General features: G+C 45.1%; 1 protein-coding gene across 1 annotated transcript; it reads left to right on the top strand.

Moving 5' to 3' along the window:
* Window positions 1-1,782: 1,782 nt before the first annotated feature.
* Window positions 1,783-25,383, top strand: zgc:63587 (uncharacterized protein LOC393431 homolog). Its single transcript, XM_056591473.1, has 12 exons — window positions 1,783-1,898; window positions 6,757-6,812; window positions 8,284-8,383; window positions 8,492-8,578; window positions 11,742-11,865; window positions 12,724-12,858; window positions 13,195-13,312; window positions 22,110-22,211; window positions 22,494-22,639; window positions 23,195-23,278; window positions 23,371-23,428; window positions 24,035-25,383. The coding sequence occupies exons 2-12, from the start codon at window positions 6,786-6,788 to the stop codon at window positions 24,098-24,100; spliced, it is 1,047 nt and encodes a 348-aa protein (XP_056447448.1). The 5' UTR covers window positions 1,783-1,898; window positions 6,757-6,785; the 3' UTR covers window positions 24,101-25,383.
* Window positions 25,384-25,446: the final 63 nt, after the last annotated feature.

Raw genomic sequence — 25,446 nt, 5'->3', positions numbered from 1 at the left:
CCCTATATAGTGTTCATGATATAGTGCACTATTTAGGGAACGAACAAACGAGAATTCGGACGCTACGCTTAAGATTTCTAAACGTCATTTGCGTTAGTAAATGCGCCGGGTATTTGTGTGACGCAGACAGATCATGTAAACAAACCGGGCACTCACGACGAAAGCTGGAGGTTTTATTGATGTTGAATGTTACATTTCCTTGTTTAATTAATTTTGAATGTTAAATATTCTATGTTAAATCCAAAATAAATTGTTGACATTTCTAAACGAAAGCCGGAGACTCCATCATTAAATGTATTTGTTTTCGCTGTAATTCAGCTTCTTCTTCTCCTCCGGGAAAACACGACCGCATTGCATTGTGGTATACGGGAGTAACATGTAGGGTACATCCTATGTAAGTCCACTATAGAGTGCCCTATATAGTGGACCACTGAGAATTCGAACACCCTACAAAATGGCGTGCACCCTATTTAGTGCACTACATCCATGATAGGGAACGATTTCGAACACAGCTAATGATACACATTAAACCCTCAGTTTACTAGCTAAATTCGATTAAACAATTAAATGCAATACAAATATAAAGTAAAAACAAGTGTTATCTAGCGATCCGTTATCTGTATTATATTATTTCGTCTTGGCAACATGAGCGTGATTGATACCTGCCTGGCAATTTACGTAATCTGTTGTCCGTTGCCTGGCAACGGACAACTGATGACGTAGACCGGTACAATTTTCGCCCCCGGTACAATTTTAACGTGACACCACTCCTGCCACGCCCCCATATGCCTGGTCAAATCTGCCCGCGCGCGCTTCAAGGAAGGTAACCAATCACAACGGAGTTGGGTTGGCAGGAGGGGGAGGGGGCGGAGAAGGACGAAACCGAGCGTTGACAGAGAATGCTGAAAGCGCCCAGATGAGAGGAAGAGTTTCCCGAAAATCTACATCGTTTTTGTGTTGTGTATGGTTAAACATGAATATCAATCATTATAACAACGTTTATAGGTCATTAAAGGCGAAAAAGCATAATAGGTTCCCTTTAACTTTGGAAGATTTTGACATTGATTTAACAAAATCGAATCAATTACTGCAGTACTGCGTGGGTTACCACCATGTTAAGGAGTAACAGTATTTGATTTGGTACAATTAATTCATATTAAACATTACATAAGCAAGCTTACCTGACGTATTGGTCAAGGGTCCAGTAATGAGATGTGTCCTGTGCAGTAGGCCTACGTTGGTCTACCACCCAATGATCTCCCGGTCAACCAAAAATCGGTGGATTTTCAATCATATTTCCCGGTCAACTATCGATGCATTTTCAATCATATTTCGGTGCATTTTCAATCATATTTCCCGGTCAACTATATGTCGATGCATTTTCAATCATATTTCCCGGTCAACTAGAATATCAATGCATTTTCAATCATATTTCCCAGTCAACTATACATCAATGCATTTTCAATCATATTTTCAGGTATACTATAGGCTATGTCGATGGCTTTTCAACAACGGTCATTTCCCAGTCAACTCTAAATCAATGACTTTTCAGCACATTGGCAATATCGCCCAGTAAACCAAATATCAATGCTCATTCAATCATAAAGATAACAATAATGTTGTTCCAACGTTGTTGCCATCAACATTAATAACATCAGGTTTCATCGATATGGTAGGCCTAATGTTGATCCAACATTTATTTTGCATTGAAATTTCAATTTCAACCATAATGAGGATTCAGATGGAAAATGAATATGTATTCAATGTCGGCTTGCTGTCTGGGAGGGCACTAGGGCGGAATTGGAATAACTGGAACGACTTCCGGGTATCCCTTCCTGGGCTCTGGCTGAAGTCGAAAGATAAAGGCGTCTGTATACATATTTAAAAGTTACGCCCAGGTAAGACAACGAAGCGCCACATATTGTAGCGTGTTTTTTGTACGAGGCTAATGTGAAAACTATTGTTGGGGGACTTCACGTGTATACGTCATCGTGACATCGCGACAACAACTGTTGAGCACAACAGTTTGACATGGAACGAAGTTTTTCTCCGGCGCCCGTAGTTCATGTATTTCATCACGCACATCGTGAATAAAAAGTTAGAAAGTTTGGGGTATTTGATCTGTATATTCAGCTGATCAATTCGGGTGTCAATGTAAGAGTTAAAGTGTTTTAAAGTTGATGTTTGATAGAAATTCGACAGCGTCGGACAAACTGGGTGTGGTAGACAAATTGCCACCGACAGAGGGGCCTTTCTAATGTTCCCATTCCCAAACCCGCAGATTTGCACCATAAATGCAGCAATGACTTGTTCTTATGAAAATATACAAACGGGCACATTCTTACTGAAACTTTTCAACATCCGATGAATTCACCACCATTGAACTTATAGCATGCTGGTACACAATACATTTCATGTTTAGACAACCTCGCAATAACACAGGGAAACAATAATCACTTTCATTGTGTGTAATGCGTATGCCTTAGTTAAGACATGGCGGAGAGCCAGCATTGTAGAATTATCATCCATCTTGACTTGTGTTTATGGCTCAGTGAGCTCATTAACTTCCTTGGAAGTGGTGCTTGTTCAGATGCAATGGCAAATAGTAACTGTGATAAATTTGGCAGGAAATGCCTAGACCCGATTCTCTTGCCTTCTAAACCACAGTGTTTGTAACCCTTAATTGACCCCTGCACTTCCTCTGGTCTAGATCATCCCACACAGCAGAGAGGGAAGACAGTTGTCTATCTATGAAGAAAAGTAAACATTAATTACAATTTGAGATTCCCCCTGGGCTAATACTTACATAATACTATATACATTTATAGTTCATCATTGACACCTACACTACCAGGCATGTAAATGGCAGTCTAAAGTCTAATCCTTCATCAGAGTTAATAATAACACTTGTATTGCAACACTGACAATATATTCAAATATTTATAGCTAGACAACATGCAAAAATAAATTATCACAAGGATCACCGATCATTGAGGATTTGACCTTAAGTCAATATCTTCTGGATTGATCACATTGATCTACATTTTACAGTGCTCCTCTGGTTTTACATAGGGCTAGTTGTCCCCAGTGGCTTGTTGGACACTTAACATTTCACATTGAACTCGAGAGTAGAGAAGAGAGAGAACTTTCTCGCCTCAAAATCCTTGTCCTTTTGTTTTTATTTATGCCAGGAAGCTTTCTTCCTCTTATTCTACTCCCTGAACAATGGCTTCCTCCAGTTTAGGCCAGATTACCTCAGCCTCTGAATAGTTGCTGCTGAAACATCACAACTTGTGGTAGGAGCATCCAGCTAAGGTTATATTACAGGGGGAAGTTAATTGCAACCTTCACAGAACTGTGTGTGTCTCAATGTAACTTGACTATGCAGTCACCTTTTTTTTTGTGCGTGTCTGATCTTGTTCAGCCGGAAATGTGCCAAATTCTTCATTAATTTCTCTTTTTCTTCTTGACTGAGCATATTTTTAATGACCTATTTCTATCTTTTTCTATCTGTGCATTGAAAAGGTTCAACATACTATAACGAGGACAAAAGCAAATGTCATCAATGACCTATTTATAATGTCAACGATTCCTGGGACATTATACAAGTATATTAAACATCCTGAAATATTGAATGTTGATGTTTTCTAAAGAAAACAGTAAAAACCTAACTGAAAACCTGTTTTGAAATAATGTGTTCTTGGTTATATATTCCTATTTCATAGTTATGTACACTGCATTATGCCTTAATGAATCCGCCCTCAAAATAGAATAATGACTTCATTATTAGTATATTATAATTAATTATATATACTTAATAATGACTAATGCTTTTCCTACAAGCTTCCTTGACAACCCACTCAAGGCGTATGTAGAAAGAGAGTTGTGCCCGTAGAACTACAGAAAATCTATAGCAATAACATCGATAGCAATTTGACAATAAGTGAAATATGGTCCCTAAGCGCTAAATCATCCATCTATCACTGCTCTATCACTTCTGGAAAGTCAATCTAGGAGTATTGTAGTAGAGTATTATCATTGTCTATTAGGCTTCTATCATTATATGCATCACTTTTTTAAATGTATACCTGTAGGTTAGGGCCATAAACATCTTGTAGACGACTTGTTAAGAAGGTAGGTACTATTTGTCGAGTGAAAAGCCTATTTCTTATTGGCTGTTTGACTCTCATGTGTTGTTTTTGTGACTTCCCGTCCTGTCCCCATCATCATAAAAGCCTCATCCTGCGCTTTAAACCCTGTGTGTTATTAGCAGGCCTGCTGGTTTCCTTGCGGCTTGAAAGGCCCACTCATTCCGCCTATTGTGACATTTGTTTTCTCTCGGTTACAGGCCTTGCATTATAAAGTAGCAACAAACCAAGGCTTTCCCACTGGTGTTGTGCCGTTATGCCTACCTCCATATCTGACCTATGGCCTGAACAGTACTGTATTGTATGAAAGTCAGGCCTCCTGTTATCCTCCCGTTTATATTAGTACATGTAAGGCTTCTGTCTCAAGTCCATCATATCCCACTACTGTGTGTCAGAGGTTGGGTTAGATATTTATTTCCGGCCGGAAATGCCCGGCAAATAAACGTTGTCATCGGACAAATGACTGAAAAAAAAAAATTCTCAGTGCATTAGAATAGGACGGAGCTAAACATGCTCTTTTAATTATGCTGACCCGAAAGTAGCTATGTAATTGATTTAAAAATGATTTTAATAATGTTTTAACAAGTCATTAAAGAATGAATGTAACAACTAATTAAACAGTTGTTATAAGATGGCAGCCATTTTCAATAATTGTATAGATATGATGGAAATGATGTGTGGGTTTCACTGGCAGAGGGCTATTCACTAATTGTCTTATGTATTTATTTTACAATTGCCACAATTTTTGGCCTGCCTCCACTTTTCCTGTCCCAAAACGTCCCGGCAATAACTGGCCAACGTAACCTCTAGTCCGCCTGTATCCTTGTTCTGCGGTGTACTGCGGGGCGACCCTTTGTCCTTCCTCTACAGGTATCTGACCAGCAGCAGGGGGGGGGGGGGGGTGGAGGGTCCCGGTGCTCAGATCTGTTGCCAAAAATCAGCCCTTACAACTGGTTGTTCTGTGTGCTTCACTGTATCGACGTGGTGTGAGACGTGACTCTTTCATTCTCCCGAGACGAGCAAGAGCTCCTTGGCATACACGGGCTAGGGTGTGTGTGTGTGTGTGGACCCTTGACACGGCCCGCTAGGAGGCTGACTGGCAGCACCAGTCCTGCTGTGCCTGCAGGGCTTCAGTCCAGCTCATAAATCACTGGTGGCCTCGCCGGCCAAGAAAATAGCTTTAGAAAGTGGCATTTGCCGCCTTTTGGACCGAAATATTTAATCTCCTCCCCAGGTCTGGCGAGTCTGGTTGTGTGAGTGTGAGTGTGTAACCGGTGTTTGGAGGTACTTTCCAGTGCGCCGTTGTGCCCATGTGTCGGTCTGGTGCTTTTATGCTTGTAATTTAGAAACCAGGCAGATTAAGTGTTCATTGTTGTTTGGGAGGGTATTTGTATTATGCCTCCTGCTTGGGTGTCCTGTAGTGTTGTCTTTTGTTATTAACATGGTGATAATGGAAAAGTTTAATTAATTTGCCTTAGGACTTATTGCTGGTTCCCACAGAGCCAGTCCAGAAAATACACTTGTGTTTCGGTGGGGGGGGTGTTTTTCATATTTTTACCATACTTTATCTCTGTCCAACACTCTATCCCTTAAAAAATAACATTAGGATATCACGTTGTGCCACTGACAGTTTGTTATTTCAATTACAATCAACGGCAATGTCAAACGCTTCCATCACCTGTCAACAAGGCAGGAGGACCGAGTGCTTTGCCTCCACACCCTGTGGGATAACCTTTGCACGCCGGCGGCCTCAACACACTAATGTACCTCCGTCCACCCTGGCCGTGCCAGACTCTTGTTTTCATTAATTCCTCACGGTCGCTGGTGAGACACGCGCGCTCACCCCTTGATCGGCCGAGCCCCCATGCATAGGAAGGTCCTCAGGAACCAGTAGGGTAAATATCATTGTTCCTCCACCGGGCTCAGCACAACCCACCCTGACCGAGTCAGAGCTCCCTGCCAGCTCCCCATGTCCATATAACCGAGACCGTGTTCCATGGAAGTTGGGCTTAGATGAGTCATGACAAAGCGTTGGGCGGTTGCTTGACGTCCGCGCTCGTGCCAAAGGAGTGATGGTTGGATCCGGTTCACTGTGTTGTTTAAGGGAAAGTATCGTGCAAACGCGAGAACATTTCTTATGGGTGATGAGCGTGAATCCCGATCTGACTTTGTCCTGCTTCATACCCTGAGCTGTCAGGAGAAGGTGTATTTGAGATGGAATGCAGTCATCCAGATACAGTTTCACCAATACACCCTCTGCACACTGCTTGGTCTCCATGTCTTAGGCATATCTTATTTATACAAGACCCCATTTAGGGTGTGAGATCATTTAGTAAGCCTACTTTATAACCCTGTAATCTTGTCACTGTTGTGTACATAAAATCTGGTGGTATGTTGTGCTACTCCTCAACGTTTATGGTTTTAGGTCATGTGGTCGACACTGGCAAAATGAAGGTTCTTATCGTTTTTGGTAAACAAATCTCGTTAGAATTTTGGCTGTGTCAAGAGAATAGTTTGAATTACAGGTGCATATGGTCCTATTAAACACACCTCACATTTTGGTTAAATACATGATTTAAATTAATGTTAATGTGTGTTGTGTTGGCAGATTTGTCCAAGGAGCAGAAAATCCCAGCCATGTCTCAGTCTGGAGAGAAAGGGAAGGTAAGCAAGAGTCGGCTGTGTGTGTGTGTGTGTGTGTGTGTGTGTGTGTGTGTGTGTGTGTGTGTGTGTGTGTGTGTGTGTGTGTGTGTGTGTGTGTGTGTGTGTGTGTGTGTGTGTGTGTGTGTGTGTGTGTGTGTGTGTGTGTGTGTGTAAGCTACAAAGATATAGAATATAGTGTCCAAGCAATGAGATTGATGATAATGAGGATGATTAGGACGAGGTAAAAGTCTCACGTGTCCCGACACACCGACCCCTCATAGTGTCAACTAGGGATTTAATTAGTCACTGGGCTCTTGGCCGTCAAAGAACCAAGGTTTGGGGTGGTCAAGTAGTCACATTTATATCTTGGGTGCTTCCATTGTTGTTATAGTCCCCAGGTTTCATTGTTGTTGAGACTAAAATAGGTTTGTTCGCCATGTTTACTGGCTGGTGGAGTTCCCCCAACGTTAGTCAAGTTTTACAATTATATTAATGACAGCCCGCCAGGAACACCCCGACATCAGAACTGAAAGTGATTTTCAAAGCGGCATAGAGCTGATAACCACACAACTCAATAGCAGCCTGTATAGTATGTACGTTTTTATTTTTTTTAATTTGGAAAGATTTTTGATATTAGTTAGATTAGGGCACTCCAAATATCAGCGGCAGATTTAAGACGCTATCATTTCTACACAATCTGCAAATTACAAATCACCCTTCACTAAACAGCAGCCTAACTAGAACGTGATTAAACGGCTTGCTACTCATGTTTCAAATGTCCCCAATGGATAAATCATTAAGATTGCACTTTCGAAGTGTTGGTTTTAAACTTGTTGAGCTTATGCCATTCCTTAAATGTGAAAAGATTTATGACCTGTCGAATTATAGTCAGGATTGATGCCTTTAGTCAACTAATGAAATTGAGTTGTGGACAGCCTGATTTTGTTGTTTAGTGTTATTGGTGGCCACTGAAAGTTCATGATCATTTACCATCAACTTCATTCAGTTTTTTTATTTTGCTCCCTCTCTTTGAAGCTCTCCTGATCACTCCTTCAAATCTGTCACATTTATCATGTGCACACATATACAAACTCAAAAATATTTGGTGGAGCATAAATATTGAAGTTGGAATGGAACCTACCCTAAATATTTATGTGATTTTAGGATTATTTTTTAACTATTGTCTGAACTTTCTTCGTCATTTCTGGCCCTTTTTCGATTTTTTACAGTATATTGATATAATATTATGGATGATGTTATGCAAATTAAATATTGTATGGATTTTAATAGGTTGCACAGTACAAATAGAATAAAGCCAGTACTTTTTTATCCATCAAATCCACAGTACATTTTTTCTATAGCATTATTGTTTGGGGTTCAAAGAGACCGTGTGATATTGGTGTTGTCATGTATTTCAGTGATAAGTCCTTGATAATTTTTATCAAGCCAAACCACTCTGTGTTCCTAAAGGCTGTTTTATATTGTTTTCCAGTTTCCGGAGACCGCAGGTTATGTGGGCTTTGCCAACCTCCCGAATCAAGTCCACCGCAAGTCGGTCAAGAAAGGCTTTGAATTCACTCTCATGGTTGTGGGTAGGAGACGACCCCCTTGCTTCACAGTAGAACATTTATCAGACATTTAGTTTGAGCTATGCTATACCGGTAGACCCATATATCTGAATCCACTTCTTCTCCTTTCAGGGGAGTCCGGCTTGGGGAAATCCACCTTGATAAACAGCCTTTTTCTCACTGACCTCTACCCTGAGCGCTACATCCCTGGAGCGGCAGGTAAATCACCCACTAACACACACACATGCACACTGACATTCACTTTCAAATGTAATGCTCTACAATGGGCTATACGGTAGGGGAAATATATAGCAGGATAGTCATAGCAATACAATTGAAAAGGGATTACTTTTTAACACAGGAGTAACAACTTTTTGTAATCTAATTTCAATTTAAACTAAATATTATAATATTTTCTTGTAATATATACAGTAGTATAAGTACAGTAGTTTTGTATGTATCTAAGTTCTAGCTTGATATTGGATTCAACAACAAATGTTCAGAACATTTTTTTTGTGTACGATGACAGGGAAACTTTGCAACAGCCCATTTTTTTAACATAACAAATACGCAACAACAGGCAGGTACTTTTGTTTTGCTTCAAAACAAATGCCCCCACCATCAGACAGTCTAAATAGCTTTTCTGACCAGGGGCAGCGAAGGGATGGGCCATGTAGTCTACTCTGGGAAGTATGATGCTTTGTCAAAGCTCCCTTTTACACAAACACACACACTGACATACTCACACACTGTAATAATAGAAAAATGTCTGTTTAAGTCTCCAGCAGAGCTGTGCACGGGCAGGAATGCGGGGAATGCCAGTTGTATTAGTTTGAAAGAACAAACGACCCTCCTGTCCTTATGTCACGACTTAAATTCTAGTTTGATCTGTTATGCCCCCCCCCCCCCCGCATTTTCTTTAATGGATTACAACCACGTTAATCCCCTTTTACATGTTAAACATGTTATCCCCTCATGTGTGTTTCCATCAACTGGCTCTTGTAGCTCACACCAAGGTTACCGGTAGGGATGGCGAAAATGTAAAATATTCTTAACTGACCACCGAGCCTCATTATACCGGTTAACCGATCAGATTAGAATGTACTATTTGAAATAACAGCCATTTCGAGCCACGGCAGCCGCCTGCTATTTCGTATCTCTGCTGTATCTCTGAGGCATGCTTACTGCAAGTTGACCGTGTGTGGAGAGCGGGCTCGAACGCCAACAATTTTCTGAGATGGCGCGGACCTGGTTGAGACCCTGCGCGGGATTCACCAGGGGCCAATCGGAAGAGGGCACAGTAGGAGCTCATTTGAAACATTGCCGGGGCTCATTTAAGAAAATTACAGCTCCGAAGAGACGCCGCTTGTTTAGTTTGGAGGTGACGGTTGTACTAGAGCTTTCAAGCGATTAAAATATTTAATCGTGATTAATCGCATTAATGTCATAGTTAACTCAAGATTAATCGCAGATTATTTTTCTATGCTAAATATCCCTTGATTTTTTTTGTCCCATAATTCTTCTCATTTTAATTATCTTATCAACATGGTGAAGTGCATCGGCTTGCTTTGTGCAAATGATGTTTTATTGATAACAACATTGGCATATACTGATCAAAACAGGACGATACAAAAAAAGAGCCTATAGTGCAATTAAACGACTGCTTTGAACAAATGTCATTTGAACATAGCAGCCAGGCTACTGCTTCTATGTTTTGAGCCAAAGAAAAAAAAAAAAAAGTTTTTTTTTTTTTAAATAAAACAATTGCGTTAATCGCAATTGTTAATTTAACGCCGTTAAAATTGGTTTGCGTTAACGCCATTAATAACGCGTTTAACTGACAGCTCAATAACACAAGATGATTTATCATTACCTTATCTGTTACCATAGAATATCCTGAAATGTAGTAATAAGTCGTTTAGTCTACTGTCCATAATAATTTAGAGATCATATTCTCCGCCGCTCGCATGCGGGAATAATTAAGACTTGAGGAGAAACTAAACAGTAGGCTAGAGACGTGGTGTCCGTCCAACTTCCAATAAGTCACCTCATCTGATCATCTTTTTGTGTGAAGTGAAACCAACACACACTCCACAGTCCACACTGACCCCAAAAATTATTTTAACCGATAAGCAACAAGATTGATCGGTTAATGTTGATGCAGTCCAACAGTCATCAGTTAACATCCCTAGTTACCGGCAACGCATGTTTCACAGAGCTTACAGTGTAGCTGCCATGACACAGGATACGGGAAGTTACATTTACATTTAGGGCATTTAGCACACGCTTTTATCCAAAGCGACTTACATAAGTACATTTGTCATAAGAAGTGCAACAATATATCGCTGTCGGTACAGTAAGGATGTTCATAGAACCAAGTGCAAGTACAACAATTGCTAGGCTAACCAATTCCCCGTGTTAGAGCAATGATAACAGCTACTGTAGTTGCTACACAGTTAAGTACTATAATACAATACAATACAATGTACAATGGTGGCCAGAAGGGGGAGGGTGGCTATGCAGAGTCGAGGTGGACTCTGAACAGGTGAGTCTTGAGCCTTTTTCGGAAGATAGTGAGCGACTCTGCGGTCCTGAGAACGGCAGGGAGCTCGTTCCAACACTGAGCCATCTTTCCCTGGGATTAGGAGGAGCTCGGTTTTGTTGAGGTTAAGCCTCAGGTGATGGGCAGTTGTCCAGTTGCTTACGTCCGCCAGACATTCCGATATGCGTGTTGCAATCAGGGCATTATCAGATATGGGGAAAGAGAGAAAAAGCTAGGTGTCGTCAGCATAGCATTGATAGGAATAGCCGTGCAATGTAATTACAGAGCCCAGAGATCTGGTATAGAGGGAGAACAGAAGAGGCCCCAGTACAGAGCCTTGAGGGACACCAGTTTCAAGCGTGCAAGGTTTGGACAAGGAGCCATTCCATGTTAATTGATAGGTGCGGTTCGTCAGGTAGGATGTAAACCAGGAAAGAGCAGATTCAGCAATGCCAAGTTCAGCAAGAGTGGCAAGGAGGATCTGGTGGTTCACCGTGTCAAATGCTGCAGACAGGTCGAGGAGAATGAGAACCGATGAGAGGGACGAGGCTCTGGCAGCACGGAGGGACTCAATCACCGCGTGGAGAGCCATCTCAGTGGAATGTGCCTTCTTGAAGCCTGACTGGTGAGGGTCAAGCAGGTTGTTGGATGAGAGATAGGAGGACAGTTGGTTAGCAATGGCACGTTCCAGTGTTTTAGAGAGGAATGAAAGAAGAGATACCGGTCTGTCCCGGAGCGCTTCAACGCGTTTGCTGTTTATCAACCCTGTCCTCCGTCTCTCTCTCCCTCCCCACCACACCCACGTCTCTTCCTCCTCCCCTTCCCGCTCTCCCTCCGCAGAGAAGATAGAGCGGACGGTTCAGATCGAGGCGTCGACGGTGGAGATTGAGGAGAGAGGAGTGAAGCTCCGCCTCACCGTGGTGGACACGCCCGGATACGGGGACGCCATTAACAGCCAGGACTGGTGGGTGTCTGGGTGTGGGTGGACGTGTGTTGGACTTTGTTGTATCCCTCCCTCCCATCCTCTACTACTCCCTCTCTCAAGTATCTTTTTGGACAGCTTTTCCCTACTCCTCCTCCCACGGATTTCTGTTAAAGTGTTCGTTTCCATGCCTGTACACACAGTGATATCTGTATGTGTGTGTGAGTGTTAGTTTTGTGTGTTTGGTGATGTTTGTATGTGTGGCATCTGGAGCCGAAACCTCCCTCCCCATTCTCTCGTTGTTCGCGTTCCTGGGTCTATTTCCTGTTGATTGTCCCGCCACGACTCTTTTTGTACCTCTGGGTTCCGAGGCAGCCCCCGCCGCTGTCAGGGGAGCGTTTCTAAAAAACCCTCCCTCACCGTAGTTTCCTTCAGCTTTTGTCATGTTTGTGACAAGACTTGTAGCAACCTTAGACGACGCACAGAGGCTGGTGAGTTTGTGGTATGGAAAAATATAACGATTACTATTACGGCTTGTGCCACATTTAATGCTTACTCTACAGCTGAAGTTAACAACAATTCATTCATTCAGCTGTTTATTTTTTGTTGGTTTAATGAAATTGTGCTGGTTGAGGCAAAAGGAGGCGCTGGGCACCAAGCCAGGGACTTTGACCTTGTTGGGTAGCTCCAAAGGAAGTCATTAATGTGCATTGTCAAAAATGTGTTGCAGATAAGCTGGATATCCCACAATACCCCTTATCCTCTCTCGGCCTGCTTGAGGAATTTCCTCAAATCACTCAGTGTCAAATAAAACGTGAACATAGAAAAATGTGAACGGCGTGGTGGTTGAAGAGGTGTCCTAGCCGTCTGCCTCTCTGTGTCGTCTCCTCCCGGCCACAGCTTCAAGACCATCATCCAGTACATCGACAACCAGTTTGAGCGCTACCTTCACGACGAGAGCGGGCTGAACCGGAGACACATCGTGGACAACAGGGTCCACTGCTGCTTCTACTTCATCTCTCCCTTCGGACACGGGTGAGCCACACGCCAACGTGTGCATACAAATACAGACACACACACGTAAAAGCACACACATATCGCCACACGTTTGTACACTTGCATACACATACACATTACCAACACACACGTACACAGGCACCCACACACAGATGTATGCAGGCACACATTCACACGAGCGCACACGCACAAATGCACACACAAACATAATGAGCCACACACAAGCACAGACTTTTCCCAGGCAATCGTCACCTGTCGAAACTTCCGCTGTTATTATGACCTCCTTCCCGTCTGTTTATTACCTACTCACGCTTGTTGGTGTTCGTCCTTTGCCCAACGTCTACATGCTGTCAGCCTGAAGCCTCTGGATGTGGAGTTCATGAAGGCCATACACAGCAAGGTCAACATCGTCCCCGTCATCGCCAAGGCGGACACACTCACACTGAAAGAGAGGGATCGTCTGAAGAGGAGGGTGAGTGGGACACACATGCACACAGGCACGCATCCACAGACAGACTCACTTCCTCGCCCGTACACACATTTGCAACAAACACAAACAAACCGGCGCTATAAAGGTGAATTTATCAAGTGGTTGAGGCCAATCAGGGTGGTAAGCCCGATTTTCTGCAGGTAGCGAGGTCAGAAGTCATTAATGTGTTTGCTTGTTTCCCGGCTCTGGTCATATGGTTTAGCCATCTGCATTTCAACAGGAGAATAATAAACAAGGAGCCACTGGCCAGCTGCCCTGAATAACGGCTCCAGTTCAGGTGCACATCCGCGTGTTTGTGTTAGAATGGGACACGTGTTCTGCCTGATGTGCAAGATAAGGGGTGAGAGAACAAAGACAAAACCCCACACAACTTTTTTTTTATCGTATTGATGGTCCAGCCAAATGGGTCAGAGGGTCGGGGTGGGAGCATCCAACGGAGGAAAAGGTGGGATGATGAGCGGAGGTTTACATCAGAAAAGAAAACGCCTCCGCCGGTCGCCCTCTGTGCGACATACATCCTGTTGGAACACCGTGTCTTCCTGCATACATGCTCCTCAGCTCCCTGCTGGCGCATGCTTGCATGGAGGTCAGCACGTAAACACACACACCCACACACGTCCACAGGCTCACACAACACAGGAGGGATATAGCCGGCTGAAACGCTCTGACATACGGGAAAGACTAAGGCGTTGCTGGATCGGCCTTAACGCCGGCCCTACAGCCTTCGCCACCGTCCATTATGTGGAACAATGGTTCCAGTCATATCAGTGTGGTTCCTGCATCTATTCTGTTTCTATGGAGCTTCAATCTGGAATGATACCATGGCTGACTGTTACAACCTGACTCATGCTCGGAAAGACAACAAATTGGAGTCATACCAATGGACCGTTTTAAAAGTATATTTAACTTGACTGAATTACCACCCAACCAGTTACTCTTTGGTGGGCAGGTCAATGAATCAGTGGAGTGGGGCAGCTTGGAGGCTCAACCCTGTAGTGTAGTTGGTAACCACATGGGCAATAAGCCTTGAAGCGACTCGGGTTCGAATTCCTGTCCGTCTTCACCATTCCTCCATGAAGGCATAAAAAGCCTGGGAAAAGAAAATGCATCTGTGTAGTAAGGAGTGTCTAGAATTGAGTGATGAATGAAATACCGTATCCAACTAAATGTAAAGCGCATGGCAGGTGGTGAGCCATGCTATCAAGCGTGGCGATGTTCCCATCTAGCTAACGATTGTACTCAATCAAGCATTTACAACAGAAAGACAGCCTGCAAACAAGGCAAAAGGGGTGTGGTCACCACGCCCCCACCCCTGAAAGTAATTGGCAGTTATAAACAACTAATTAAATAAACCAATACAATCTGATGGACGGTATATGGAGGACTTAATGGCTTAAGTCCCTCCAGCCAGTCTCTCCTACAGCATTCTTGGTTCCTAAGGAGAAGGAGGAGTGGACCATAGGTAACATATACTAAGGCCAGCTCGGAGGGCTCCTGCTGGCCTCTCATTCAGGCCCCGGAGACGGTTGTCCGGCTGGCCGGAGCTTAACCCAGCTCAGCTTTGTTCACCGGGTTCCTCTGTGGGAGAATGGTTACTTTCCTGCTGTCCGCCTGTGGAAGAACAAAATGGCTGATATGGTGACCTTATGGGAAAAAGTAGAGAGCCATTGGCCCCTCAGGGGCGCGGACACATACAACATGTACGCACAAACACTTGTCCTGCAGCCAAGTCGTGCTTTTGAGGACCCGCACTTGAAACGGCTCGTACCACAAACGACCCAAGTAGTTCTGCCAAAGTACAATAGTGGTTTCAGCATCAAACATGAACGTCTCCATTGTTTTGCCCTTAAGGGATTTATTGATTGAGAAAATGCCCCGGTATTGTGTGGTGGCCTTCCTAGAAGCTGCCCGCTAGTTCCCGCGGTCCCTCTTAGATGAACACAACCCACTGTTTCCTGCCACCAGTCCCTTCGGCCCACACTGTATTCAGCAATTGATCTGGGGGGGGGGGGGGGGGAGGGACAACTCGACACTCTGCTAGGATGAGCCAGGAATCCAACCAGGAACCTTCCAGTTAAAGTCAACCCGCTCAACCTCCGGAGCCAAGCCGACTTTGTGACCTCCTGCATGCGAGTACGCGCACTTTCTTCAATCTGAAATGATTGAATTGCCATTGTCCCTTGAGTGACTCTCCCAAGTGGAGGAACAATCGCCTGCTGCTCGATCGGATCAGATTGGGTGTAGTGGTGCTTGGGACCTCCACCAGGTTCTTAGGTGTAGCAGTGCTCGCTGGAGGTCAGCGCGCCGGCATCCAACAACCTGTCGGACCCCCCCCCCCCCCCCGCCAAAGCATGATGGATCACCCTGGCGTTGTTCCCCTGATATTTATTAGTGTATTTGTTTCTTGTCCAGGACCACTTTCTCACCGCTTGCGAGCCGTTTGTCCCTCGGTTAAGGCCCCTTTTCTTCCCCCCCCCCCCCCCCCCCGCCTCCATGCATGCTCAAGCCGAGCTCCTTCTCGCATTATTAGGGGGAAACAGCTTGTAGAGAACAATGCAGACTTCCTGCAATCTGTCAAGAGGGCTCGAGACCCTTTCACCGAGAAGACGTGGTGGTGCGCTCGCTCATAGCGTCACACGGACGCAACAAAGCCAGCGAACCGGCCCTCGCTCGCTCATAGCGTCACACGGACGCAACAAAGCCAGCGAACCGGCCCTCGCTCGCTCATAGCATCACACGGACGCAACAAAGCCAGCGAACCGGCCCTCGCTTGCCCGCAGTCCATAGCCACCCTAGGTTCTACCGCCAGCTCTCCCCTCTGGTTCACTTGTCTAAAACCTCCACCCCCCCATCCTAGCAGTCTCCCCTTGGCTTTCTGCTTTCCTGGTATGGCCTTCCCGTTACGCAGTGCCCTCCTGGGGGCCCCTTTTGTCTGCTCAATCTTTAATGCCCTCTGAAGCCAATTTCCCTGGCTGCGGTCACAGTGGTCTGTAACTCATAAAGTTGCCTCAAGTCGGGCCTACTGGTTGATCCTCTCTATCTGCACCCATGGAGTCATATCCTGTGTAGGGCTTTAGTGGTGAGCGGTCCTACTGGAGTTTGTTTTCTGTCTGAGAGGTGGGCGCTGGGAGAATGCGCAGGGGCTTTTCAACTTCGGACCCCCTGCTGGGAAGAGTGAACGTGACTCATGTAGCAGGTGGGAGTTCTTCACAACAAGTTGGTTTCTCTTTTTTCTTCTTGCTGTATGTTTTGGTTTCATTCTTAATCACGACTGATGAAAAAATGGGTGTGGATGGCATTAGTTCGTGTCATCGTACCATGGAAAAGGAAATGACGTCCAGCCTCATGCCTTCCCTCACCCTCGAGTTAGCGGCGAAGAGAATTTCCTCATTGCCTCAAATCACGTAACAAATAATTGTGGTTTGAGTGATGGGCAGTGGGCAGAGAACCAAGCTCCTTCCCTGTTCTTGCTGCCCTGATGGGACCAGAACAACATAAACAACCACAGACAATAGGTTCCCCTCCTCCTCCTCCTCCTCCTCCTCCTCCTCCTCCTCCTCCTCCTCCTCCTCCTCCTCCTCCTCCTCCTCCTCCTCCTCCTCCTCCTCCCTCTTATCTCCTCATGACAGCCCGATCTCCCACCCACCCACCTCACTGACGCTGTATGTCACTCTGAACAGGCCTATTCATTCGTCACCCCCCCCCCATTGTCTCGCCGGGCCATCCTGTGCGCAGTGTGCTCTCTGCCGGGCTCCTGCGGTGTGAACCGGTTCTCCAGGGCCCCGGCGGGACCCATTAAGGGTCCGCAAACTGCCCCCCCCCCCCCCCCCAACTGCCCAGTATTGTCATCATACTTTGTTAAACCGCAATCACATGGTTGTGGATTGTGTTTACTTTGAGAAGGGGGAATCGACGGGATGGGGTCGTCAGAAGAGCACGTAATGATTGCTGCTTAGGGATTCAGAGTTGTTTTGGTTTATATTTTGATTCTTAATGTCCTCTGTGCGTATGTCTGACTTTGTGTGCTCTCAGGCTTTCCTTGGCAAGTAAAGGACTCGTCAGGAATTACAGTTGAACTCTGGTTACCGTGTGTGTGTGTGTGTGTGTGTGTGTGTGTGTGTGTGTGTGTGTGTGTGTGTGTGTGTGTGTGTGTGTGTGTGTGTGTGTGTGTGTGTGTGTGTGTGTGTGTGTGTGTGTGTGTGTGGGGGGGGGATTTTCTGTGCAGTCCCTTTCCGCTCACAGCCTCCAACACGCGGGTGTATTTACTTTCCTTCTGTCCGGCAGGCATTGTGACCTGGCATGTACCACACTTTTGCGTATTTTATAACAATAAATATACATTTCCCCTCATGTCGACACACACACACACACACACACACACACACACACACACACACACACACACACACCGGCTATCTCAGGTACATGACGATAACAGTGTGAACTTTAGGCGTCATATTCAGCCCACCCTGTGCAGAACCACGCGGCTCCTGTGATCACCAGAGCAAGAAGTAGGGCTCAAAATGCCAGACCTGCACCCGGTCTACCCTCTGTGTGTAAACCCCCCCTTCATCACCAGACCCCATGAGTGGTATCAGTCTCTGGCCGAGTGCAGTGGGTGGTCTCCACTGTACTACTACCAGCCGGGCACAGGAGGAGGTGCAGGAGGACGACATTTGTTGAAACTTGCTCCTATTCTTTCCTTTCTTTCTTCCTTTATTTTTTTAATGTGATGCCTATTTGTTACCATGGCTACATTGGTTGCCTCGGTGCGCTCCACTGGTGTTCCCTGGTCCGATGAGTCCAGACGTGTGTGTGTGTGTGTGTGTGTGTGTGTGTGTGTGTGTGTGTGTGTGTGTGTGTGTGTGTGTGTGTGTGTGTGTGTGTGTGTGTGTGTGTGTGTGTGTGTGTGTGTGTGTGTGTGTGTGTGTGTGTGTGTGTGTGTCAGGGGAGGGGCCAGTATAGGAAAGCTGTAGTGGACTTAAGTGACTAGGTTTAACTTTAATCTGCTAAAAATGAAAAGTACTGGCCCTGTCCTTTGTCGGTTGTACATGTCTATCGCTGTGCATATCAAGACCCTTGAATCTTGTGTGAGTGTATTCAGTTCGGTTTGCCTTTGTCCCTGAGTGGCCTAAGGGAGTTTTAGCTGAGGGAGCGAAGAAGTCTCATTCCCCATGGTTTGAGACTATGCTGTGGATCCTCTCACTGGATCCCCAAAGCCCTGCATCACACACACACTGAAGTATTAGGCTCATGCATGTAGCCATGCACTTTTACCCTGGAGTTCCTTTGATGCCAGTCTTTTTAATTGGGTGTGTCTGTGTGTGTGTGTGTGTGTGTCTGAGGCTTGAGTGTAATACCCCTTGCCCTCCCTGGGTTCAGGTATTATTGGGACTCGCTTGCCCCTCAGGTTCACTGCAGGAAGAGGACAGGAGAGAGGGGCAGGGGGATGGAGAGAGGGGGGGGGGGGGTGGATGGAGAGAAAGGGAGGTGGAGGGAGGACGAGGGAGAGGTGGAGAAAACGAATGTTGACCAAATGTTGACCCCTTTAGGAATGGAATAGATGACACTTAATGAAAGAGGTGGTTTATTTTCCTCCTCCGAACATTTCTTCTCTGATGCCATCTTACTTTATTTTGTTTTTTGTAATTTTGTGTAATGACGAATTTAAAGCACCCTTGGATGTGTGCCATTCTGGTGCGTAAAGCCAAGGTTTTGACCGTAATAATGTTAATGTTTGTGTCATTCTGTGTCGATTTCATTTTTTTTTTGTGCTTCTCACTCCACATTGTTGATCTCATACGTGAGCTCTGGAACATTTTTCCACTTCCAAGTATTGTTCCCCCGGTCGACCTGCTCCAGCCGTGGTTTAATTGACACAGAAACCATGCCAGGCCTGAAGAGACACAAAGGCGTTTCAGCTCTACCACACACGCACGCACACATGTTCATTCTGATTTTTTTATTCTTCTTGTTTACTTCCTGGGTTTTGTTTTTAAAGGTGGCTTTTGTCCAGTTGACGATTTGTGGTTATTTCAGTTGTGCTAATATGTTTTGGTCTATTTGTCTTCTAACAAAAGGAAAAACCACAAGAAAAATATTATTCCCTCGTGTTGCTGCAATCAGCCACTGGATTCGTGTAATGGTCGGATTGGTCCACTCTTACGTTGTGGTGAGGCACTTTTGACACGTAGACTGTCATTTTTCCAAAATTGCCCACTTCTCCCATGGCTTAACCCAGGTAATTATATCTGCACGAGCTCAGCCGTATTTAGGTCACATCTGACTCACACACTCACGGCAACAAGGTCCAGAATGGGTTTCAGCTCTAAAAATACATACATACGCTTTAAGAGACTATTGTCTGTTAAAGCGTACTGATTCACCTCAGTCATTTTAACTTGACCATAGAATAAAATGAGGAAAGGTGGTGCAGCCCTTTGTTTGTTCTTGAAGATTAGATTTATCGACATGAATTCTTACATGAAATAAGCTTATAATAAATGTGCTTTAATTGAACTAGACCTGTTTAACGTCCCTCATGGTAGGAGTTCCTCTGTCCATAATCCTTTCCAAGCAGGTTTGAGCAAGGCACTAGAGCATTACTAGTAGTGAGTAATTATTACTAGTGAGTCTGGTGACAGATTTGATGTCTGTTATCCATCACCTAAAGGATCGTTGATGATTTAGATTCATTACTTATAGATTCCCAAAATAACTATACTGTATACAGTGCCGTGTCCTGGTTGCAATCCAACAAGATAGTCATAAAATGAAAATGGCTGCCGCTGCCAGCATCGCTCGGCCAATGAAAGCACGACGCTACATGAAGGCCGACTAGAGTCGGGCGTGGGGGCCTCATCGCTTGCACTGGATTGGCTGGCAACAACATGGATTAGGTGGAGCCAGTGATTTTCTCATCGGATCACTCTCTGGAGCTCATGATTATAGGCATCATGCTGCAGTAAACACATGGTACTCTGGTGAATAATTCAGGGTAAATAGCCATTTTGCAGCATTTGTGTTTGCGCAAAGAAATGCTTGTGACATAGGGTCTTCCCTTAGCGTTTTACGGTTGGACCTCGTCTGCAAAAAACAAGTTGTTTCGGAAACAGTTGTTGTGTTTGTGTTGCTTCTTAACTTTTCAGTCTTTTAAACCTTTTTTTCGCCAAGTAATCTGTATGAGATTTGTTGCACCATTTGGTTCACTGCTCTTGTCACAGTATTTGTTGATTGTGTCCTTTTTTCCCTGCCATTGTGTCAGATATGTTTATTTTGCCATTGTCTGCAATGTTTCCCAAAATGTTCGTTTTGCTCCAGCAAAGTGATGTTTATCCAGCTATATCAAAGAGGTGTGTGTGTGTGTGTGTGTGTGTGTGTGTGTGTGTGTGTGTGTGTGTGTGTGTGTGTGTGTGTGTGTGTGTGTGTGTGTGTGTGTGTGTGTGTGTGTGTGTGTGTGTGTGTGTGTGCAAGATAGAGAAAGGGAGGTTGTATGTTCGGCAGGTTGTGTGTAGTTGTCACGTTCTCCGCCAGGTTGTCAGTGTGTGAGCATCAGTGTGTGTGTGTGCACAATGAGTGTGCGTGCGTGCGTGCAAGATAGAGAAAGGGAGGTTGTATGTTCGGCAGGTTGTGTGTAGTTGTCACGTTCTCCGCCAGGTTGTGTGTGTGTGTGTGCCCCGCGACATCTGTTTGTTTTTAGATCTGCTACCAACAATAACACACACACACACACACACACACACACACACACACACACACACACACACACACACACACACACACACACACACACACACACACACACACACACACACACACACACACACACACACACACACACACACACACACACACCCCTGGGAGCCCACTGAGAAAACACAGCAGCAGCCATAACAAGCGGCGGTGGAACGGTAGTCTGGTCCGTAGCACAGCCCTGCTTGAACTCTGCTCGCCTCTTGGGTCCGGCTGACTCAACCCGTCTGGCCCTTTCATATGATACATGAAAGCCCCAGCTCCGAGGCAGGAAAACAAGCACGTCCATATTATCTTGGCTTCCTTACACACAACGGCATTGTGGGTTGAAATATGCTATCCACGGGGAGGGGGAGATAGTGTGCAAAAGTCAAATGTGGCTTTGATATTTTGGAATAATAAATACACAACATCTGTGCCTGAGCTGGCCGCACAAGAATGCTCCTTTTGTTGGACATTGTTTCTTCACCGGTTGTCACACGCACAAACAAACACCTGCCTCTACATTGTTGTCGACCGCCCCCTCTCTCCCCCCCCCCCCCCCCCCCTCCATCCCCCTCCCTCTCATTCCCTCCAAGCCCCCTGCCACAGTCTAATTAAACGTGAGGCCCTTCACCATGTGTCTCTCCCAATTACTCAAAGTTAGTGTCGGCTGTTTTGTTCTGCCTCGATACAAGTCGTTATCCTTTCCCGAGGAATAGGTATCTTGAAGTGTGCTCGTTTTCCAACTTCCTCCGACCCCAAAACGATATAAAGTGAATTCAGATTCTAAGCTGTATTCCGGAATAAGTGGTGTTAGTTAATCTACATTGATACGTTTAGTCTTTAGAAGAGTAATCTTCTAAAGATTACTCGCAAAATAATTAAGGGGAACTCCTTTTATTTTGCGGTGAAATGTCGTCGGTCAAGCGGACTACAGCAACACGCTCGGTCGGGTTGAACGCACTTTGTTTACACGCGGCTGGTGGTTCTTTATTTCTGTTTATATGTCATACGATGGTGTTGACCCGGCGCTGCCTCCTTCTAGATCCTGGACGAGATCGCCGAGCACGGCATCAAGATCTACCAGCTTCCTGACGCAGACTCGGATGAAGACGAGGAGTTCAAGGAGCAGACCAGAGTGCTGAAGGTGAGGTCACTTCCTGCCCGCCGCGTACCGTCACCAACACTTCTGAAGCGTCTTCAGCATTTGTTGTTTATAAAGCGTCATCCATTATTATTCAGCAGTTTCCCCAGGGACCCATGTGAGTGATGATGACTACCCCTGAGTGTCTTACCCTATCTCCTACTTCCTTCCATTGCACTTCCCGTCTGTTATAACACCATGATTCCTTGTTCTCCCTGTCTGTGTCCCCCTCCCTCCCTCCCCACCTGGGGTGTCGTCCCTTCCCGTCGGTGTCGCTCTGCCCAGGCCAGCATTCCCTTCGCCGTCATCGGCTCCAACCAGCTGATCGAGGTGAAGGGGAAGAAGATCCGCGGGCGGCTGTACCCCTGGGGCGTGGTGGAGGTGGAGAACCCTGAGCACAACGACTTCCTCAAGCTGCGCACCATGCTGGTGTGAGTGCCTCGCCCTCTCTCTCCGTTGCCCCCCAAGACACTGCCTACTCGTTGGGCTGGATTGATGGATGGATGGTTGATAGATTGGGCGGGTGTGTGGATGGGTGGATGGGTGGATGGATGGATTGGTGGGTGGGAGGATGGATGGGTGGGGGTTGGGTGGGAGGGTGTGTGGAAGTTGGTGGGGGGGGTTAATGGAGGTCCTTAAGGTCAAATGATGGTTCCACATCGACGCAACGCAAGGGGGTTTACGGACCACTTGCGTCCTTGTGGACCGTCCTTTCGTCCACCGCAAGGGCCTGACGTGCGGCTCCCAAAAATTGTAACCTTGCTTGGTGGCGACGCAGCACCAGGGGCTGTGATTGGTCCGCTCACTATACCCGACGCACAACCAAAACAGGTTCACGACTGAGTCAAAGCGTCTCTGTGATCATTGTGTTACATCGAAGGGGACCATAACTGAGCCATTAACGTGATGTGAATTAAGTAGAGGCTCTACTGCCCCCTAGTGTACACAAAAGTAATTGCGTCACCCTTTTTATTTTCATTCTGCAGGACTCACATGCAGGACCTGCAGGAGGTGACCCAGGACCTGCACTACGAGAACTTCCGCTCCGAGAGACTGAAGAGGAGCGGCAGGTGAGAGGGCCACCGGTTCACTGCTAGATCTGTGCAAAGGATTGTTCCCCGAATGTCATCTCAAATGTCCTCTTTGTTTGGCCCCTCTGTAGAAACGTGGAGGAGGATGTCATGGATAAGGACCAGATCCTCTTGCAGAAGGAGGCTGAGGTGTGTGTGTGTGTGTGTGTGTGTGTGTGTGTGTGTGTGTGTGTGTGTGTGTGTGTGTGTGTGTGTGTGTGTGTGTGTGTGTGTGTGTGTGTGTGTGTGTGTGTGATGACTTCATTGATTAAATCTGTTTTGGTCAAAATCTATTTCAGGGGTTCAAAATAATTGCATTTGTTTTGAATTGCTGAATGTCATGTAGATCATTATTTTCTTGTTACACCAGTTATTTTGTTGGTTAGCATTCCTGCATCCCCTCCATTCAAAAGCATGGGGGGACGGGACTGTGTGTGTTATCCAGTGTGGCGTACCTTTTACTCCTCCTTTAAATTCAGTTCAAGTAATGCATCTTCAATGTAAATTAAACTGAACAAAACCTGTAGCGTTTTATCAATAATAATTGATTTACTGGGGTTAATGGACGTTCCCACCATCTGCCACTAGATGGAGCTATTCTACCAAGAAAGCGTAATGAAATTGGAAAAGGAATTCATATATTAACCTGTGTAACTTTGGATGTTTTGGTGACCACCGAAATTGTATTTTTATCCTTCAACACATACATTTTGGTCTAGCATTGCTGAATAACAATTGTTATTTCCCGCCCTTCAGCTGAGACGCATGCACCAGATGATCGCTCACATGCAGGCCCAGATGAAGATGAAGGGAGACGAGTGAGGAGAAGAGAGGAAGGACTGGCCGCGGCCTCGGTCCCCTCCCCACCGCACACCCCCATACAAACCCACGTCTTCATGCGATGAAGACTGTTCAGTTGTAGACATACCACTGTACAAAGCCATTGATGACTTTGTTTTTAAAACTATCCATCCATCGACCAATCATGTTGCTGCGCATGGTCCTCCGTCTTGACATCATACGCCAAGACGTTTGTTATGTCAGTGTAACCATGCCAATGCTAACATGCTAACAGATGATAATTCTATTCAAACACCGTTATTCTATTTACCTGTGTCCCGTCTGCTAAAAAGGGTTAGGAAGGGATATGAACACAAATCTTTTTATATATGTATTTTTCACATGGATATGTTGATTATTTATAGTCTCATACAAGTCATCACGGTCACTGAACAGGCATGTTTTGTAGTGCAGAGCTGATAATGGTACAAGCGATCAGATATGTTTATGTTTATGTTTAATACTCATGTACTTGCATATAAAAAGGGTCTGACTACCTATGCTTAAAGTAGCTTTAAACCCTCTCTAATATTAAAGGTGGCCTACTTGCTTTAGAAGTTGCGTGACAAACCGTTCCTAATGGATTGAGATCCCTCTGGGTCCACTTTTATCTGGTCATACATGTGTTATGTAAGATACAAATCATGGCTCTAGTTTTGCCATGAATTCATGTAGACCTTCGGCTGTATTGTTAATCACAAGGTCATCTTTTGCCTTTATCCTCCAGAAGTTGCATATACTTGTTTTCTGTCTAACAACTCAAGTTAACTTAAATTTGATTTTGTGAGGTGGAAGAAGCTCATTTATGTTTACTTGGCAATGCTTAATTAGGGAGGGCCTTTGCTTAATGCTGTTTTCCTGCGTTTAACTATCTATTTCTATTTATCAATAAGGTACATTTTATCACCAGCATGTACTGACCAAATACAGGCCAAATAAGCCCATGTTTTTAAAACTTATTATGTTATATTGGAATATTACATGAATGTTGGAAAGGGCTTTTTGTATGTCTTCCAGGTCTTAAAAAAATAATTGTTATTGCAATAGAGTCCTACTGTTTTTACTGTATTAGGACAGGTTACTTTGAAAAGAACTCACTAGACGACAGACAATTAATTGGACAATTTCTCTTACGATTGAGTGATCTTTTATAAATGTATGTTGAAAGTATTAATCAAAAGTCGAAAAATATATTGATGTTTCCACTTTTGTATAATTTCCTGGAAATAAACCATCATTAAAAAAAAGCTAAGAGTCTACCCAAAATGTTTATTATGGTACAGTGTGAGCAGCGGGGGATGGGCCGTGACGTCACACGCTCTCCGCCC

This window comes from Gadus chalcogrammus, chromosome 6 (genome assembly GCF_026213295.1).
Source record: "Gadus chalcogrammus isolate NIFS_2021 chromosome 6, NIFS_Gcha_1.0, whole genome shotgun sequence".
Lineage (NCBI taxonomy): Eukaryota > Metazoa > Chordata > Actinopteri > Gadiformes > Gadidae > Gadus > Gadus chalcogrammus.
Note: the sequence above shows the minus strand (reverse complement) of the source record. Positions and strands in the feature narration are given on the sequence as shown.